The sequence below is a fragment of the Oenanthe melanoleuca genome, chromosome 4, assembly GCF_029582105.1.
Source record: "Oenanthe melanoleuca isolate GR-GAL-2019-014 chromosome 4, OMel1.0, whole genome shotgun sequence".
Classification (NCBI taxonomy): Eukaryota; Metazoa; Chordata; class Aves; order Passeriformes; family Muscicapidae; genus Oenanthe; species Oenanthe melanoleuca.
In genome coordinates, this window is record NC_079337.1 from 13,507,247 (window position 1) to 13,528,589 (window position 21,343).

Consider the following 21,343-nt stretch of genomic DNA (forward strand, 5'->3'; position numbering starts at 1 on the left):
GGAAAAATGCCACTCAAGAGCTTCTGTTTCACAAGGACATCTCTGTCCCTATGGGAAGTTTTAGGTTTTGGAGATAACCTTTACTACAGAAAATAACTAGTCAGGACAGTAAATGGACAGTAAGTTGTATTTGAGCAAATTATATTGTCAGATAAACTAAGGAATTAGCTCTGTCTTAATGCCCAGCCTTGGTGAAACCACAGCCATTTATTTAGGAAAATCTGTCTCTTCTCATCTTCCCAGATCTTTGTACATCTGGGGTCACAGTTCTGTGAGGAAATTAATAGAATGGGTTAATAGAAGAAATAAAGACTGAGGCTTCATGGAGCCTGCCAGGAAAAGGGGAAAGAGCTGAGGGCAAGCAGGAGGTGAATTGTACTGGCAAAAATGGTTTGCTGTGTTGGTTGGAAGAAGCCACAGGACCTCCCCCTGAAAAAGATATTAAATAATCTGTCAGTATAAATTATTACTCTACTGACAACAAGCGGGCAGGATGAGTCTGTTTGGATTTGCTTCTACATCTCTTTATTTGAGTTTCAAATTTGGACTCAATATGAAATCAGTCTTGCACTGTCCAACAGCTGTCGCACACATGTTGTTGTCTTGATGTCCTTCTTAAATTTGGGTTGCTGTGCACCCAAATTGTAGAGGCCCTGCACATCAGCAGGGCTGGCCTGGGGAGGTGGTGCTCATGATGGCTGCATGTAGCAGGAATGAGAGCAGAGTGCAGGAGAGTGGGGGAAAGCCTGAAAGCTGGGAGAACATGCAGCAATTTGGCGTGTGGCTTTTCATGTAGCAGTTGATGGGAAGCTGTTCGCAGTTTGGCAGACGGTCATGTTTTCAGTGTCTGCTCTATTGGCATCAGAGAGAGGATACAAATGTACATTATTCATGCAGAAGGCCTATGCAGTTATTTTATGGTGACTTACTAAAGGTCTTGAAACCTGACTTGTATGCACTGTTACCTAGCAACATGTTATAAAGGGGAGCAGGATGTATCTGTAATTTTGTATGTGTGCATATTTGGATTAAAATGTACTGCCAGTCACCAAGTTTGCTGCACAGGAAGAACAATGTCAGAAGGAAGGGAATTCCTTTTCTTCTGAGATTTATATTGTGTTACATACATTTGGTTCATGCTTTCCTCTATAGAGAGTGCATACATTTAGAGTAAAAGTAATTCTCTTTTAGCAGGTTGGCTGAGTATTACCTGCAGTTCTGATGGTTCAGTTCTGCTGAGCAAAGTTCCTTTGAGTGATTTCTTTATTACGACAGTCTTGTTAGGCCCATCAGAGCTTCAATTATTTGCCCTACCTTTCCAATGATATAAATCTTTTGACGTCTCAAATTATATATGCCAATTGTAACAGCCAACACAGATTTTTCGAGACCAAATTATGTCAAAACAATCTAATTTTCCTCTCTGACAGGCCTTGTGGCTAGGAAAGAAGCAGTAGATAGATATATAGACTTTTAGAATTTGGCATTCATTCTTATTGAATATTGATGTTCTAAATGAACATTTATTTTTGCTTGTGCTTATTGCTTTGTGTATTTTTGCCAGTGTTTATTGCACCTCTTCTTGCTTGGTGTCAGTCTGGATACCTCCAGTTTCATGGGAAATCTGAAATCCACCCGTCATATCCATGTCTCTCCCGTTTAGAGACAAGGGTGTCAAATGCTTGGCTCTGCCCGTGTCCACCAGTACTATAGCCCCACCATAAAAAGCCACCAAATTTGTCAGGCGTGATTTGCCCTGGTGAGGCCCTGTTGGCTGTCACCAACCACCTCTTTGTTTTCCACGTGCTTTAGCATAGTTTCCAGGAGAATGGAGATTATGATAAATAACTAGGCCAAAAAGCAACAGGATTGTATTGCTGTAAGGTTTAAGTTAGTATTTGGAGAATCATTCCCAAGCTGAGGTATTTATACCTCTAGGATAGTGTGGCTGGAGAGATTGTGGCATCTCTGCCACTGGGGAAATGTACAAACAGCTGCCTGTCAGATATGGCTGGTCACATATTGAGCAGCAGAATGGGCTACATCTATGTATCTCAATCACTGGACTATAGGATGTCATAAGCAGCAGCAAGAAATGTTATCTGAACAAAAGCAGCAAGCTGTAGAGATGCAAATTGGGAGGAAATTTACAGACGTTCAAAATTAGACCTGATTTGGAGCAGGCCAGAGGTGAATTATGGTAACGCTGCTCGAAACAGACATTCAGGTTTTTTTCAGAAAGGCTCAGGGAAGCTTTAGGTTTGAAGAGATTGAGAAATACTGGCATAGGTGACCTTTTCAAGACCACTTAATTCCCAATTTTGTGCCATTGCTTGCCAGAAAGATCTTTAGTTATGTGTTTTATGAAATAAGGCATAACACGAATCACCAAATGTAAATCTAAGAATTAGAACAAATCTTGGTTTGTTTTTTTTTTTTTTTCCTAGATTCAATTCTCTAGTTTAGTTTAAGGCAGGAGAGGATTTTAAATTCACAAGAAATTTAAAAGGGTTCTCTGAAACTTTATTCAAATACAATTAGCAGATGACTCAACACAAAGAGAAGGGTATTTAAGCATGGGCACATTTTTACCTTCAAATCTAGCTCCTCTGATTTCAGTAGGTCTGCTTTAAATTTTTCCAGTATTTTGCAGTATCAATGCTTTGTCACAATGTTTTCCTCCCCCAGTCCATTAATTCCATGTTGAAACTTTATAACAGCATTCATATCTTAATTTAAAGAGTATTTGATTTTCCTGTTTCAAGGGTTTCAGGTTTTCATTTATACAACATTTCTTTAAATACTGGTATTCTTCCACCCACTTTTCAGACTTGGGTATTTTGGTGGGGCTTTTTGGTGTTTTTTTTTTTGTTTGTTTTGTTTTGTTTTTTGTTGTTGTTGGGGTTTTTTTGGAAGGGTTGGGTTTTTTTGTTCAGATTTTTTTTTTTTTAAATGAAAAAATTCTTTCACAGTGATCCAAGCTACAATGGCCAGTGTACCCTAGTGATGTTATTACTGTGCCTACGTTATGTGCTGCAGTAACTTTTAACATTCGGAAATAAATGAATCCCAACAAAATGAATGGGATTCTTGCACTATTGCTCTCCATGGGATTCTGTGTGGAAACAGTAATTGGTACACATCCTTCATTGCTGGCCTCTCTCCCCCACCTATCTGGGTTTAAACAAGTGCATTGCTCCAGCAAGCAGGTCTCTTCATCTTGTGAGTGGTATCAAGTGTACCCTGCCTCAGCTGTTCTTTTTTTGTGCCCCAAGTTACTTGCATGGAAAAACTTTAAAAAAGATAGGAGGAAGGAGCTAAAATGCTGAGAGTTTGGGGCTGGCTGTGTTAAACCAATTAGAAACTGCTTTCTTTCAGTTTGTCATATCTGCTGTCACTGTCATGTGAGCAGTCAAGTCTTTATTTTGGGAAATAAAGCCACCATGGGACTTTGGTGACTATCCAAAATATTTGGGCTTTTCATTCATGTTTTATTAGCTGATTCCATTAATGGAATAGTGAGAGAGTGAATCATCAGACGACTACATACAGCACTTTAATAGAAAAGCTAAGTAATCACTTAGATTATTTGTTCCATTTGGTTCTTGAAAATTACTACGTTCCTTAAAGGTAACACAAGTAATTTTGAAATGTTTTATCATTTGCCATTGACTGTACTGAATTGGCTGGCTTGAACTCTTCAAACAGCTATTTTTAATAAAATAAAAGTATATCCAATTAAATTGCCATAATTGATGTATTTGAGTAGCAAGTTCTAAAGAAAAAAACATGCTGTCTATATTTGGCATTTATAGTTTATGTCAGAATGTAAAATTTCAATTAGACTATGTAAGTGCACAGGACTGGCAATTATTGAGCCATGTCCTTAATTTTAAAATACTGTGAATTCCATAATGCTGCTGTCAGTGTTAATACCCCTGATGTCATCAAGTTCTGTCTTTGAAGTTTCTCCAGATTCACATTTTCCTAGTTTCCATATATATATAGACCTTTAGTTTGAAGCAAAATTCTGGTGTGCAGTAGCACATCTACTTAAAACTTGGGCAAATAAAATCTTGTTCTAATCTTTGCTACTGATATACCATCACCCTTATAATCTCTTTTCAGCAATTTCTAGTCTTGTATCCGCAATTTCCCAGCATCCTTAAAATCACACTGTCGTGTTTTACGTCTTGAAGGAACATGTAGAATTTAGCAAGATAAAGCGGTGTAGTCTCTGTTCTAATCCACCAATTTAAAATGCAGAATAACTTTTTGGTTTTTGTATGTGTGTCTCAGTCCAATACAACTTAAAAGAAGCCTGCAATATGATTCTGGACCAGGTCTGTGCTTACAATTTAGTTTTAATGTCTACACAGACTCTTATATTTGGAGTATAGGACTGGACTAGGCTGATGGCTATTTTGTTTCCCTGAACACACTATTACTCTGGGCAGAAGTCCGAGCTCATGAGCCCTTCTCCCTCATCTGTCCAAAATGAGATTTGAAAACACTGTTAGTTCAATCATCTCTGATTGTTTGCTTTGTTTTTTGTTTTGTTAAACAAATATAAAGGCTGGTCTGGTGATATTTTTCTCCCATTTTTGCTCCTTTGTAGAGAGAAGACATTCCCACGTTGCATTTCTTATCAGCAATAAATTCCTTCTTGCTCCTTTCACTGCTCCTTTTCTTTTCCCCAGCATCCTTACCTGTTCTGCTGCTGTTCTGATTTTCACCTGGAAAGGAGGAAATGGTTTTGGCAGATGCTACAGCCTTGTGTAGTCTGTGGGACTTTGGCTGCATAGCAGACACTTTGAGGTGTCAGGAAGGATGAGTGGTACTGCACCTGCCTTAGAAATTTGCCTGATTCTTCCATTCCACTTGGACTAGAACATGGGGAAATTTTGAGTGCACAGTACCAGGACTAGTCATTCTCCTTTGCTATGTCTCATTGTGCTTGACTCCAGCTTTCTAAACCCAGAGCAGCTTTAAAGATCAGTTTAGTTAGCTGGCCCTTCTTAACCTGTGCTTGCAGTTTTTAATGTACATAAGCAATATGGTTTGGAAGACGTCATATTTTAAGTGGTCTCTTGAAGCTCAGGGGTGTCAAGTTGTGGCATTATCAGATTTGTGATTGTCTATTCTGCCGTTGCACTGCTTTGATAAAAAGAAACATTGAGGTGCTGAGCACCCTTGGGCTGTGAGTAGTTTTTTCAATGATAATGCCCTTTCTGTCACTTGTAGCCATATATGTTTGTTTATTTGGTCAAGGGCAGAGTAGAGAGCTTTAAAATCCAGGTGTAATTGACTGAGAATTCCTAGAAGGTATTAGGTAGCATGAAGTGCTCTGGGTCATATTAATACTCCAGGGCAAGAGGCACTAAAAGGAAATGATAGACCAGCTAGACTGTCCTGCCATAACAACAGTATTTTTTCCTTTTGGGCCACTCAGAGCATATGCAGCCTTTGTGTTTAGTAAGATGAACATAATTTATCAGCCCAATTGGATTTTAGTCTGGAGATTCTCAAACAGGCTCCAATTCCATAGATTTTTCTTGCAAAGCAGTTAGCTCACTGGGGACTGCTTCTGCAGTGTTTGTGCCCCTTTCCCAGTTCTTGAATGCCATCAAACATAAGCCACGGTCCCCATGCAGAATGCCAGTTCCTACCTGGACATTTCAATTGCTAGAGAATAATATAGTAGATGACCCAAGTCACACCCTTTATTGACCAGAGCTGCCTTCAGGATGATGTGATGCCCACTGTCATGGGACTGTGTCCTCCAAATATTGCAGACCTGATCTGTCAAAGGACCTTGGTTCATTTTAAACACCACAGCTCAGAGCTTACCATCTGGGATGGAAGATTCATCATTGTTCCATTCAACACAGACTATATGGATCATTTTTCTCATGGCCTTTTTTTATGGCAGAATTTTTGTTGTAGATTCTGGGTTTTTTCTTCTTGTTTTTCCTCTCAGATGGAACAGTGACCAATTTCTTGCTGATTGAGACTTTTAACACTGAGCTTGGCTTGGGAGTAATCAGCCCATTTTTTCTCTTTCAGTTATAAACATTTTGAGCATTTAGAAATCCTCTTAAGTGTACTGATGGAGTTAGCAGCTTCTACCAGAGTGTTTCAGATTAGTGGCAGATGCCCAAGGCTTTTCTTGTGGCATTTGGCAGCTTCAGGAAAGTGTTATAACTTTCATCATCTACTTTTGCCAAATGGCTCAAATGGTTCTAGTTGCCAGGAAGATAAAAATCAGCAGTCTGGAATATTCTTTGATCTGTGTTTTTTCTGGATATGGAATGGAACAAATGGAGCATTATCCACCATGCTTGAAAGATTCCTGCCTGTTGGTTTCATTTGCTACGTGGGTTTGTTTTGTTTCCTCGCTGTGTATTTCAAAATTAAATTGCTGGGAGTTTTTTTATTCATTCTGCAGACAACACATCCTTCATTCTGTTCTCACTGCTGTTCAGAATGAATGTAAATTAAATACAAATTAGGATGTGTGTGTATCTATTTTTGTATGTATATAGAAGATACTCTTCCTTCTGGGGAGCAATAATTTTACCATTCAAATATACTTTAATATCAAGATACTCTTTTTAATTCTTGTCTAGTTCTGGTTTTTTTTTACGGATTCCTCAGTCATGGGATTTTAGAAAACTGCTCATAGTAGTCTTTTATTACTCTTGTTTGCAACACTTTTTCTTACATCTGTTTATTGTTTTCCCTAAAATGACTTGTGGATGCATCACACTTGCTATTCCCCATGTGTTATCAATTTTGTCCATAGTTGCAGATCCAAGATGGGACAAGAGTGGTGGGGACTTGCGTTGTTTAAGGGGTCTTTTTTGCGTTGTGAGGTTTTTTTCCCCTCTAGCTTTAATGTATGGATCTGATAAATGAGACAACCTGCCCTTTTTTATTTGTCCTTCTGTTTTAGGCTTCATTTACATTAGAATCTGTTTTAATGTATTTCAAGAAGGAACGAAAACCCTATTAATTGTAGCAACTGGCTTGAAACTGACCCAGTAGCTGTCTGTGATTTTAGTTTTATTTTCTGGGGGAAGAAAAATGAGGCAAATAACTCTTCTCTTTTTGTGTTTTATCTACAGTTTAAATGTCTGGTTTTTATAAAACATCATCAGTTTAAAGAATGAGCTGCCAATTAATTAAAGAAATAAGACTCTACTTTATTCCTAATTTATGAATTCCCTCTTCTGTCCAAAACAAAACAGCTAGAGTAGGCAGAATCAGTGACATAGGTAAGAGCAACAGTCTGGGATTTTTTCCTTCGTGTCATACTGCCAAAGACACGCCTTCAGGGCATCCTCTGGGTTGGGGGACCCTGGCTATGTTTTATTTTTCTCATTGGTGAAGTATTGTAAACACACAGAGTATACACGAAAAGTTTGTTTAGATTGTCTGATGCTGTGCTGGTAGATTTGTTGCAGCATGGTTTTGTTTGTCACTGTTAGCCTGGCTGATGGCTCAGAAGTGTAAGGAGGCAGTGGCTCCTAGCAGCACATGCTGTCACTGCAGGAGGGGTCACTGTGGGGTAGGGACAGAAAGGGAAAGATGTACAGAGGAAAAGAGGGAAGCTTGATTGATTCTGGATCTACCATTCCATGGGATCAATCAGGTTGGAAAAGACCTCTGAGATTAGAGTCCAATCCATGACCAAATACTCCCTTGTCAGCCATACCACAGCACTGAGGGCTACGTCCAGTCTTTCCTTAAGCAACTCCAGGGACAGTGACTCTACCTCCTCCCTGGGCAGCCCATTCCAATGTCTGATCACTCTTTCTGGAAGAAATTCTTCCTGACATCCAACTTCAACTTCCCTTGGCACAGCTTGGGACTCTTTCCTCTTACCCTGTCGCTGGCTGGGTGGGACAGGTGACTGACCTCCACATGTCTACAACCTCATTTCAGGGAACTGTAGAGTAATAGTGACTCCTGAGCCTCCTTTTTTCCAGGCTAAACACCCTCAGCTCCTTCAGTCAGTTCTTATAAAACTTGTGTTCCAGATCCTTCACCAGTTCTGTTGCCTTTCTCTGGACTCACTCCAGCACCTCAATGTTCTTCCTGAATTGAGGGGCCAAGAACTGGGCTAATACTGAACTATTGTATTAAACTCTAATTTTTTGGTCCTCTGAACTATTAGAACTTGTCTTTATCTTAGTAGGGTTTGAGGATACCTTGGGATGAAGAGGCTTAGAGGCACCACCAAATTGGCTGATGACTTTTGCCTTGGTGATAAGAGGGTATAAAAAAATGTTAATTTCTTCCAAAACATTCCTTTTGTTCATAATTCTTTTGGTAGAATAATGCAATAAGCATCTGCCACTGCAGACTATAACACCTAACTCTTGTAATAAGTTCTTTGCTTAAGTCTGTGGTATTTTTGTGAATTCTGTTACATTCTGCTTGTTTATGGATGTTTTTGCCATGGTATACGGTTACAAACTTACACTGCTCTATGCAAGTTTATCACCTTTATTTTCAGTGGTGGACGAGTGTAGGCTCACCCAGCCTATAGTGCTTTCTCTAGCTGGCTCAATTTCTGCCCTGGTCCATGCAGAAACAAGGCTGGGTCCATGGGTTAATGGTTGTTCTCAGTGGGTCATCTTTACCTCTTCACTCGGACTCATGCTTCCTTTATTTTCTGGGACAGATTTGAATTAATACCTTTTTGAAATGAATAAATTCAAAAGACCTTTTCTTTCCCTAATGTTCTCTGAAAGTTAAGGTAGACTGCTCTCTCTTGGTTGCAGTCACATCCTGGTGGAGGTATTTTTCATATCAGCATAGCAGCTGGTATGGCAGGTTTTAAAAGCAAAGGACAGCAGAAGGTAATTCAGCAGAGAAGGTTTGGGTCTCTCTTTTTGTGTGACCATTCATCACTCCAGGTCAAACCCCAGAATAGACTGAGGCCAGGATAACGAAGATAGATGGAATTTTTGTGTTAGTACCTTAGTAAAGTTAAGATTGGCTTGAGAGCTCTAACTTGTATTTTTATGGCTTAAGGCATGTTTTAGTTTCATATTTCTTCTTTTGGTCATCTTTAGAAAATGCAAAAGCAATTCCTAGTGCTGGTAAAAGTGCCTATAGGTCATGTTAAAAATTCCAGATATAAGGTAGTGTAATTTCTGAAATGAATAGAACTAATGTGTACATGCACGTTGCTTATGTGTACACTCTTTATACCACTTGTCTTAATCCTGTTCTTTGGTAGAGGCTTGCCAAGCAACAAGGAGGAAAATCAAACAACTCTAAAATATAAATTGAAAAGATGTGTTATGTTACAAGGTAATGCAGTAGCTTTAAAAATCATTAGCATGTCCCCAAAGACAAACATAAAAAAATTGGACTGTGTGGATATGAACAAAGGCTCGAAGTAGCAAATGAGCGTCTTACTCTGATAAAGATGACAATTGTACCTCATATTTTAGAGTTTGGGTCTCTGGGAGATGGTGAGCACTTCATGGTAGGATGTAGGAATTCAGGTTGTATAGGAGTTTTGAGGGAGTTACTGAGAAGAAGTGTGTCTGAGGAAATAAAAAAGTGAGAAGACTTGAGAGTAGGTAAGGAGCTGCAAATTGGAGGAGAAAGTAGACCAAGGGTTTAAGCAGGTAAATGTCATCAGATTTTGTCAGGCTCAATGCTGTCTTTCGTGTTTGTGGAGACAAAAGTTTAGAGGTGGGAAAAATAAAAACTTGCCCAAGTTAAAGGCACTCAATTAATCATCTGCTGCGTGTTACTGGGAATTTAAAGTGATGTTTTGACCAAGAAAAGGTCACGAAGAGATAGTGAAAGAAGTATCTCTTCATGGTTAAACATTAAAAAAAAATACAAGATTTACTTGAAAAATAATACAACTTCTTTAGCTTTCTGCTTGTCATGCCTCTGCCCATGAATTTGTGTTGACTGGGCTTGGAGGAATTGTTTAAGAGCAGTTCTGGTTTTATCCTTTTAACCAAACACTGTGCAATGGTTCTGCTGCTGTCAAGGGGTATCAGAAAGACCCTTTAAGAAAGACATTGCTCAGTGTGTAGATCTTAGCCAGCTCCCCAAAGTCTTCTTACCCTCTTCTGAGGCTGTACAGCTGCTTAGGAGGAGTATTTGAAACGAATATTTCTAACTTATTCTCTTTCTTTTTATAGATATAGAGCTTGGAACAGTGAAGCTCTCTTCTGAAAATCCCTTAGTTCTTTTCTTAATATAGCAATTTTTAGGACCTAGGAATTTGCTATCTTTTCCCTTTTGCCCCCTCTTAGGTTTTCTATCTTCCTACTCTTCATCTCTTACCTCTCCTCCATGCTTTAAAACCCCTTAGTATGTCATACCCATGGGCTTTGCAGATTTGCTCTTCTGTGAAATGGTGTTTTAAACTTCCACCAAGCCTGTATAAAATCTGAAAACCAATGATCAGGGAAGAGCTTTTAGTAGGAGTAGGGGGAAAAAGTGAGAGAATATTCTTCTGAGCTTTGGTACACGCAGTTGTTGTGTTTCAAAACTGCCCCTTTATAGAAAAGGTGAAGTTTTTGTCCCTTGAAGCATCTTTGAGCAGAGTTTGATGTGTCTGCTCCAGCGTTCTCAGGTTATGGTTTCTTCCTGTTACTAGCTGCTCCAGGATTGCACTAACTCTTACGTCTTTTCTTATCTTGACAGCTGCAAATCAAAAAGAGCCCTTGACTCCTAATTTTAAAGTGAAAGAGGAGCCTAAGGATGAAGAAGCTGGAAGTTCAGCCGTGTCTCAGCCCAGCTATGTGTTCAGCCAAGAACCTGAAGCCTCAGCTGCAAACATCCCAGAAGAGAAACTCAAGCCACAAGAAGCACAGGCCAATGTGATGAGGCAGGACATGTCAGTCAAGGCAGCATCTGAGCTCCTCATGAAGCTCTCAGGTAGATATTTAATTTAATACTAAATTCCTGATTTTTTTTTTTTTTTTTTTTTTTTTTTTTGGTGTATGCTAGCAGGGTTACCTTGCCAAGAAGGTGGGTTCGGCTTTAGTAGCAAGCTAAGGAACAATTGAAAAGGCCTGTCTGCAAAGTGTCATGTACGTGACACATCTCATTTTGGTCTGTAGCCACACTATCTAATTATCTCTGCTCTGATTTTCAAATTAATGACTGTGGAATAAGTCAAAAGAAATGATGCCTTAAAGCTTTTAAGTGCTGTAATTTTTAAAATGTACAAAACCATGTTAATAACAATTTATTCACATTAACATCATAACATTTCTGTGTTTTACTGTACCTGACATAGCTTTATAAAATATGACTTTTAAAGCTTTTATTTTTTTCTGATAATACATAGTACTCAAAATTACAAGATACACTGTTAAAAAAAATTGTGTAAACTGAGCCTGCTTTCTGCATTTAGTAAAACCACTTGAACTTACTTCCATTGCCTCAGTGATAGATTCTTCTGCCAGACAAGTAGACAGTGTACACATATAGGTAGTGTTAAAGCCGGAGGGAGTCAAATAAAAATGTATGTTCTGCTAATTATGATTTCTCTACCTGTCACAATGGAGATTGAAGAGAAAGTAAAAGGGTTGAATTCTTTCCACTGGGATCAGGTTAACTGAATGATGAAAAGGCTTTGAACTTCTAACAGATTAATTTTTAGGACCAAGACATGAAAGTCAGTCTGGCAGGCTGGGTTTTGTGCTTCTGCACCTGTACTGAATCTGATAGATTTTAAGTCTTCTCCAAAACTGGACGAGACTTATTTTTTTAATTGTGCCAAAGTCATGCGAGAAGTACTGGTGGGAATGCTTACAAGTTTACTAACTTCTGAGATCCCTGTCAAACCTACCTGCAATCAGTTGTCTTGATTGGACACTTGTCAGCCATGAATTTGAGCTCAAACTTGTATCTGAAAGACTTGGGCTGACTAGGATCTCTCCTATAAAACATATAATTAATTCACTCCTGTTCAAGCTTCCACACTTTAATTTGCAGAACAATTTGAATCATTGATTTGCAAGCCTTCTATATTAACGGTGCAAAAAGTATTTGCCAATTGCAAAAGCCAACCAGAGCACCAGTTTCCAGATGTTTTCTCAGACTCCCAAATACAAAACACTTGTTTTTTTGGTGTAATTCACAGTTGCTGTTGGTAACTGGTTTGAGTGAGGTGTTTTGGTAAAAAAAACTTTGCAGCCTAATGAATGCTAAGCTGTGACTATTTTTTTTGATGCATATAAATTTATGTAACTATTTTTATGAAGAGAGAGCTCCGTAATTTAATGTTTTGTCAAGTACTTCAGAGACACAAGGGTTCTAGATTGTTAGTCTGGAGTTTAGCACTGGCAGTCTGTGTTTAAATAGCTCCATTGCTGCCTAGTATATTTGTGCCTTAAATACCTGTTTATATGAGAGAAATCCAGCGTGCATTAAGTTCTTGGTCAAGTCTTCAGCTTGTATTGGGACCTCCCAGGCTTTAAAGGCTGTAATAAGAAATACACCAGTGTAACATTTCTCTTACAAGCTCTTAGGGACCGGGCAGTTTTTGCTGACAGTGGTCTTTGTGGCTAATCCATAGATTAGGTTGTGAAGAGGGACTCAGATTTATGGAGTCAGTATTGCTGCCGTTGGTATTCTCGCATCAGCCAGGGGTGGGGTTACACTCAGCTGGTCACAGTTTTCAACTTGCACTTCCCTGAATTACCATCTAAGGCAGGAACTAGAGAGGAAGACACTGAGATGCAGTTTAATGTAAGACAACTACAAGAGGAAAATCTTAGATTAGCCTCTTTTGTGGCTTATTTTGTTTTGGTTTTTTTTTTTAATCTTTATCTGGTAGAATACTCCTGTATCACTGTTGACTTTGCAACCTACCATAAGCAATTTTGTAGCCTGGTTTTGGTGACTTAGAACTTACTTAAACAATTATCCGCTTATTCGTAGAATCATAGAAGGTGATGCCTTAAGTTTTAGCTTTCATATTATCCAGATTCTGTACTGCATTAGTATATAACTCTGAACTTCATAAAAGTGTTATCAAGTTCTCACAGTTTAGTTAGAACAATCCTTTTCCAGCCCAAAGAACCAAGGACACCGTTGCAATTTCGGGTCCAAAAGTGTAAACAGTGGTGAATTGAGGAGAGCAAACTGGGAGGATGGGACTTCATAACCTGAAGCTGTAATTGGACAATTAACCCCAGTATGTAAATGGACCAAAACTTACAAAACTGTGAAAACTCATGACCAGGATCCATCGTGGGTGTAGCCATGGCCAGGCTCTTGTACTGCCCAAGGTGTATCCTCTGAAGGCCTTTTTAATAAAAACCTAGTTTATTCTTTGAACAATGTCTAGCCTCTGTTCTAGGTAGCCTCTCAAGGCATTAAGGGACCTTAAAGATTACAGAATAATTTAGGCTGGAATGACCAAGGTCACTGACACCAACCATTGACTGATCACCACCTTGTCTTGGGCTACAGCACTGAGTGCCACATGCAGTCATTTCTTGAGCACCTCTGGGGTTGGTGACTTCACCACCTCCCTGGGCAGCCCATTCCAATGCTTGGCAACCCTTTCTGGGAAACAGTTCTTCCTGATGTCCAGCCTGAACCTCCTCTAGTGCAGCTTGAGGCCAAGCTCTTGTCCTGTTGCTGGTTGCCTGGGAGAAGAGACTTCCCCAGCTACAACCTCCTTTCAGGGAGCTGTAGAGAGCAATCATCTGCTTCCAGCCCCTCTGCCCTGGGCAGGGACACCTACCACTAGAGGATATTACTCAGACTTGAACACTTCTAGGGATGAGGCATCCACATTTCTTCTTGAGCCACCTCTTGAGATTAAAGGGAAAACAAGAATATCCTTTTTCATGGTACTGGAAAGAAACAAAAAAATTGAACAAGTATATCTTGATGTTTTACTCTCTGTGGGAAATCCTCAGTCAAGTGCCCTTATTAGATTTTATATATTCTATAACTGAGTTTAAATCAAATCCAGATTCTCTATGTGCATGGTAAGGACTGAATGGATTGTGTTCTTGCTTTATTTTCACTTTCTTCTGTGTAATACTAATCACCAAAACCTGCATCACATACTAATTCAGGAAGGAATTTGCAACATAACAGTGTTGTGTTTTTTGCATTCCTGACATACATGCTGCTGTTATCCTCTGAGCAAGACTACTTCTGTTTCAGCTTCATGGGTGGAAGCCACTTGGGATTTAGGCATAGACCATGCTATCTCCTTCCATGTGAAGGATAAACTGGTTTATATTTTTCACAGGGAAATCTCTTTTCCCAAGCAGAGGTGCTGTGTTGCCAGCTCTTAGCTGCACAGAGTAGTGGAAGGCCTTTCAGTGCTGGAGCCTGGTTCGGTCTGGTGATTCCTTGTAGGGTAGGTTTACTCCAAATCACCAGCTCTTTGTCAGCCACTCAGAAATGACTCCTGAGCTAGGAAGACTTAGAAGAATAAACATCTTTTCCTCTAGCAGAGCATTAACAGGACATATGTTAGCTGCCATTGTTGAAGCAGGTGGAAGGAAACAAGAGAGAATCACACACAGCTATTTTAGTTCTACAAGACAAGACTCTCCCTTTCAATCTGAAGGGCTCTTCAGACACTTGCTTCTAGCAACATACCAGAGTTTTGGAATCAGATCCCACACATTATTTTGCTATAATTGGAGCTTTTACACCAGTTCTTTCTCTCCTATGTTCCCCTGGGATTCAGGTCTTCTACCCCACAGTTCACAGAGTTGATATCTACTCATGCCTCTTCCAAAGGATTGTCCAAGCTCTGAGGGCTCATGTCGCTTGGGCATGTCTGGGCAGAGCCCTCTTCCACTCAAACAGCCAGGACAAAACTTCCTATTGAGCTGCTATTTCAGAATAAATAATTTTGAAAGAAATGGCATTTGGAAGTTAAGCAAAGTTTGAGCAGATTTTCAACCTCCATTTTACAGAAGAAAATAACACTACCACTGTGATAAGTATGAGTGCACATAGGTGAGCTGGGAATTGACTGATACCAGATCCAGTGGTAAGCAAACAGATACGAGGCGACAGAGGAGTGGGGCAAATTGCTGTCATCTCTGTTTGGAAAAGTGCCATGCCTGCAAGATTTTAAATACCTGTAAAATATTACATAAAATCAGTTAGAAAAAATGGGAGTAATGTGTTTCAAATACACTTGGTTTTTTTACATTTTTTACCAGTTCTCTTTCATGAAAAGCTAATTTATTTCTCAAAATGTTTAAATTAAAGTGGTGCCCTCAATAATTCTCAGTTAATTTTATACACTTAGTCTTGTAAATTGAAAGGTAGGTTTCAGAGGAGACTGAAATTAAAAATAAATATTTGCATTTACATGCCAGTGTTAGAGCTGAAAAACTCATTTGCTGCTAAAATAGTCATGCTGCTGATATGTTTGGGGCATGTATTAGGTTTTAGAAGCACACAATGTTTTGGCTTCTTGTCCAAAAATGAGTGTATAGGTGGAGTAGTATAAAATCTATCCCAGGTACTAGCGCTTTTTAAGTAATGTTTTTCCCAGGGACATTTGTATGTCCTTGTCTCTCGTAGAAATGTTGTCTTTGCCTTTATTTCAGATGTATCCTATTTTTGAAATGTGTGCATTTTGCATGTAACTCAGGCTGTTTTCCTCTTCTCTTTTTTTGGTGGGTCAATTCCCCATGTATTGCACATCTTGTTGGCCCAAGCAAGTGCATGACATTTGTACTGTTTGGTTCCTTTGGAGTTTTTGTTCTTCAATCCTCAGGTCACACAGTGTTTTCTTGTAATACACCAGTACCAGCAAAGCATCTTAATTTTGGGTTATCAGCACATGCAATTAGTGCAGACTTACTTCATGACCTCAGCACACAAAGTGAGGTGCTGCCTACAATTGAGTCCAGAAGCATTCCCAATCAACTCCATTTATTATCATCTAATTATATGATAGTTCCTCTTTTGGAACAACTGATTATTACAGGGAGAGGTGTGATGGGTTTTTTGGCTTTTTTGATTAAGCTTTTATCCACTTTAAAATGTTTATGGTAACTTTGTAGGTTTGGTTGTTTTTTTTTGTTTGTTTTTTTGACACTGTATCATACATTTAATTGACATCACATGGATTAGATCAACTAATTTAAAGGAGTAAAACAAGGAGAAAAGAATGGTAGTACAATTCTAGTATAAAGTAAAGGTCAGAACTAATCTTGCTGCTTTTTTCTTTACCACAACATGATGGACTGCTGTGGGAAGTGCCTGTGTGGAGTTAGGCTGCTGTTTTTGGACATCCCTGTTGCCAGTTGTAGAGTCCCTGCACCTGGACTTATTGCAGGAGAGCTGTCAAGGCTTTCATCCCTGCTTAGAAAACCTTGATAACTGGCAGAGAAGTCTTTTCTTCCTTGGGACTTCTGCAGAGCATAAGTGGGGAAGTGTATGATCTGAAATAAGACTTTCTCTTTGTGGGAGGTAGAGAAATGGCAAACTATGGCAAGCCAAATTCCCAGATTAAACCCTGCTACTAGCCAAGTGGGTTTTGTTGGGGCTTTTTCTGGTTTTGGGTTTTTATTTTAACCAGTAGGGACTTGCAGGTAAGTACTGTCATCTTCCTGTTTAAATGGAAGGGGCAGCAGATGTCTATCACAGCTCTAATTAGTCGGTGGCTTTAATTTGCTCAGTTTTTTTTTCCTTGCATTGCATTTTTGTGAAGCAGCTTGTAGTTGCAAAATTCTGTAACGTGGGAGTGCAGAGGTTCCACTTTAATAAATATAAGCCATTTCATAGGTTTTGTTTTTTTTTTTTTTAGTGCAGGATCCTGTTACATTGATTCATTGACATTATCTTATATAAAACAGCAGTTTGAAAAAAATACTGGCAAAATAAAGTATCAAGCACAGCGCCCTAGGGAACATCAGATGTTCCTTGTTGTGTCTCTGTAGCAGAACCTTCAGGGCTCACCAACTGTTCCCTACCTATGAGGTTTTATTTAAGCTGTTTTAGGGCATGTTTATTTCTAGCAAATCAGAACAATTAGCATAACAAAACGCCTGATTCTCCGTGCTGAAAGCTTTTGAAGTTAGTACAAGTTGACCCACTAGTTATCGCTGTCTGCTTCATTGTGGAGATTGGTACATGAGTACAATTTATGAGACATATGGGAAAGGCTTTCTTCTCTAAGTTGATTCATAAAGTTGATTTGTAAAGCTAATGGGCATTTCAGCAAATATGAGCAACTTAGAATTTTAGTTGCATGGTGAAGTTTTAAATAAAATGGTGGGAAGAAACAGGAATAACGTAACAAATATTCATTTAATTTTGGCAATGCAAGGTTATTGGACAGCTGTTGTGTCAGCCAAAGGAATATTTACTGCATGCCTTGTGTTTTGTATGAAATCTGTCCCTTACCTTTGACTTTTATCTCAAATAACAGGAAAAGCATTAGGAAGGGTACAGCATGTTCAGTGTTCTCTTTAGAGCATGTGAGTGCTGCATGGAATCACAGAATGGTCTGGGATGGAGGGGACCTTAAAGGTCATCCAGTCCAACCCCTCAGCAATAAGCAGGGACATCTTCATCAAGATCAGTTTGCTCAGAGCCCCATCCTACCTGACCTTGAACATCTCCAAGGATGTGCCATTTGCCACCTCTCTGGGCAACCTGTTCCTGTGTTTCAACACTCATATTGTGAAAACTTCTTCCCTTATATATCATCTGAATCTACCCTGTTTTGGGTTAAAACTGCCCCTTGTCCTGTCACAACAGACTAACACAGTCTATCCTCACCTCTCTTACAAGCTTGCTTTAAGTACTGAAAGGCTGCTGTAAGGTCTCCATGGAGCCTTCCCTTCTCCAGGCTGAGCAACCTCAGTTTTCTCAGCCTATCTCCACAGGGAAAGTGCTCCAACCTTCTGGTCAGGTCCATCAGGTCATGGCTTCCCTGTGCTTCGAGGCATTGGGGGAACTGAGCCTGTTCAGTCTGGCACAGGGGAACCAGAGGCCAATCTAAGTGCAGTCTGCAACTACTTGAAGGAAACATGGAAAAGCAGTGGAGCTAAACTCCTCTCTCTGCAGGCAGATGATAAAAGAAGGGGTAACAGCTACCAGCTGCAGTTTGGGAGGTTCAGAGTAGACATTAAAAAGAATTTCTAGTGCTGCATCAGAACAAGTGTTATCTTCCTTTTGAAAATTCTGCAAGATGAACCTGCAGCTGGCCTAGTGCTGGAGGTTCATGAAATAATTTTGTTTGGAGGGGACCTCCAGGGTCATCTATTCCAGACCTTTGCTCAGAAGCTGCTGAGGGTCTTAGCAAGTTTAGAATATGCTCAGGGATGGAGAACCCAACCTCTCTTCAGCAACACTGTCGGTGTTTCCCCATCCTGATGGGAGTTCTTTTTCCTGTATGTGTGAACAGAATTCCCCATGTTCCAGCTTGTCTGTTGACTCATATGATCACTGTGCATTTGTGAAAGAAGTCTGACTTCAGCTTCTCTACACCTTCCCTGTATTCCTTAGAGAACTGTCGACAGCAATAAAGTATCCCCATAGTGTTTTCTTGAGGCTAAACAAATCCAGTTCTCACAGTCCTCCAGTTCTTCTGTCTTGCATCAGCCCTCTGACAGCCTTGGTTGCCTTCCACTGAACGTGCTCTGGGGATGTCAGTGTCTGTCCTGTACTGGGGGAGCTCCAGATAGGGCACAATACCCTAAATTCAGTCCCATAATTGCAGAGCACAGGGTAAGAATCTCCTCCCTCTGCCTGATGGCTGCAGATCTGATAACAGGGCCCAAAATAGGGTTGGCCTTGGATGCCACAGGGGCACTTTGCTCAATTGGAGCTGGATTGTAATAGTCCCAGCTTTCAGAGAGATTGAATAAAGTCTTTCTAGAACTTGCTGGCCTCTCTTCTAGGCTGTAGAGTGGTGTTTTCTGAGACTAAATTTCACAAGTGCTCTTACTGCTACACCTTCTAGAGGTGACACTCTCAGGCCTTCAGGGATAAATGTACCCTGAGCTTTTAGGTAGCACAAGTATTGTTCTACGTTTCTGCTGTTCTAGGTTTGGAGGGTTTTTTTAGCAAGTACTTTGTAATTCCTTGCAGTTGTGAATGCCAGAGAACCTGAAAACTGTGGAAGAAATTGCTTCCTCCTGGAACAAGCCTGTCCACTACTCTATTTTTCATATCTGATGTGGAAGATTGTCTCACTCAATGTGAATAGGATGACATTAATTAAGGCTTTCATAGATAAGATGGTTAAGTTACACTCCTCTGTAAAGAAGCAGCATCTCTGGGGCTTGATAAAATACATCCCTGTATAAAATAGTTTTCTCTTATTTTGTTAAGGTGTTTCTGTATCACAAAGTTAATAGCAGAAAAAGACCTGTCTGGTGATTTAGTTCATCTTTTGCCCTATAAAGTGTCTTGGCACTGCTGTGCTGTTATTCTGAGCCTCACCCAGGTTAGTCTTGAATGAATAGCAGACTGTATTTTGGAGATCATGGTCTGGATACTTCTGAGCTATTTGAGTCTTTTTAGCCCACAGATTTTGCTGTACTATTATAAAAATCTGACCTGTAGAAAAAAACCTGACTCTGATATACTAACTTCGTATTCTGATACATTACAGATTTAGCCAGCTCATCTATTAGGTCTGCTATAAAAGTCAAGATAAAATGATTTCATTATTTAAAGCAGGAGACCTTTATATGTACCTGTACTTGACTTGAAAAACTTTAGCTGCACTGTAACCATGTGAAATACCTATGTAAAGAATTAAGGGCTATCACTGTACTCCACAATGAACAGCACAGAAGGGAAAATAATCCTCAAGAAGCTGGAGTTTGTCTATGTGGTGAGACAGGTATGGGCATAACCTTAATTACAGTATTTTACCAGCAAAAGATCTAGCACAGCAGGGTTTTATGCCTGTGATTGCTGCTCACGGGACAGACTGACTGTGTTTCCCTTTCATTAGCTCTTGTAAAATTATCAGAAACTCTCCTTCAGTCTTCTCTTTGTGTGTTTGCTTTGGGGGTTTAGAGTATGACAGAATTCACATTTGGCAGGGACATTCTGTCAGATCAAAAGGGTGCAGCTGGGAAGATAAAGGTCAAAGGAAATGATCAAATATGTAGATTTAGTTAGGGCAATTGCAGTGCTTGCTGATGGTGAGGGAGAGAAGGTCAGTGGTGTTGCTTGACTCTTGCCTTAGTTGGGATCCTGTCAGTTTGTCTGATACAAAAGCGTTTGCAGGACAGGGAATTAAACTGTGCGGAGCAACAACAGAAATAGAAAGAATATTTTAAAAGTAGAGAGAGCAGCAAAGGTCAGCTTGACTCTGCACCTAAATTTGGCAGCTGGGTGCAGAGCTCAGTCTGTCAGACATCTGAAGAGCTCATTTGTTTGTGGAGTTACCTGAGCTTTTGATTGACACTGTTACCTGATGCGTTCCTTTGCTGCTCTGTGTTCACTTTCAATGGACAGCATGCTATTTTTACACTTTTAAACACAGATGCAAGGTTCTGTGGTTTTATAATAAGAGAGTAATGGAAGCTTTAAACAAAATTTTTTAAAAAGAGAAAAATCTTAACAGGACCAAATATATTTCTAACCAGGCTTCAGCTGAGAATTCACTACAAAAATTTCTAAAGTCTGAGATGTATCTGTGGATACTAGATGGTAAAGATTTTTATCAATGTTTATACGTATCTTTTAAAGGTCAAGAAATGTCATAAGAAAAGATTGAAAGCACTTCATGTAAATTATTCCTGGAACATATCCCAGTGGCTTTTATCTCCTGGCTTCAATTTTATTTTTTTTTAAGAGCTGTAGGAAGTAAAGCCGCTTTTTCTCTACTCCAGGAATGTGCAACAAGGCAAAAACCAAGGTAATGAAAAAAGACTTAGTCATATATACCAATTTAATTTTAGCTAGAATGCTTATGCGTTCTTGATAAAGGGATTCTGTCTGTCTTTTGCTGAGGCAACAGCATGACACCAACCAGCTGAAGAAGTTGAAAACATTTTTGGGGATAACCAAACCGCCTCTGAGGTCCATTCTAATATTGGGTAATTGAAAATGAAAGGACTGAATCTTTTGCACTTGGAATAAACTCTGTGAAGCTGATACACTCACATGTGAGTTAGAGAGGATGGGAAAAACAGAGCAAACAAATTTTGTTGGAATGATTCCTTTCCTGGGTGTCCCTTCTGGTATTTAATTCTGTTCATGCATTTATTTATGTTCTTGGTTTTCCAAGCATATTGCCTTTTTTATGCTGTCTCTGGAGTTTTTGGTCAGCATCCAGCCAGCAGAAGCAACACCTCATTGGGGAGTTCTGCCATGATACTTTCAGGAGTGC

At 39.6% G+C, this 21,343-nt stretch overlaps 1 protein-coding gene across 6 annotated transcripts in view; it reads left to right on the plus strand.

Moving 5' to 3' along the window:
* Positions 1–21,343, plus strand: part of ZNF827 (zinc finger protein 827) — a 99,784-nt gene that overhangs the window by 39,971 nt on the left and 38,470 nt on the right. For all 6 annotated transcript variants that reach the window (XR_008840280.1, XR_008840279.1, XM_056489033.1 and 3 more), the window contains one exon: positions 10,687–10,920. Coding sequence is in view for 4 of the 6 variants with exons in the window: in XM_056489033.1 (XP_056345008.1) it covers positions 10,687–10,920 (234 nt within the window). In the remaining 2 variants the exon portion in view is untranslated. The remainder of the gene's footprint in view (positions 1–10,686; positions 10,921–21,343) is intronic.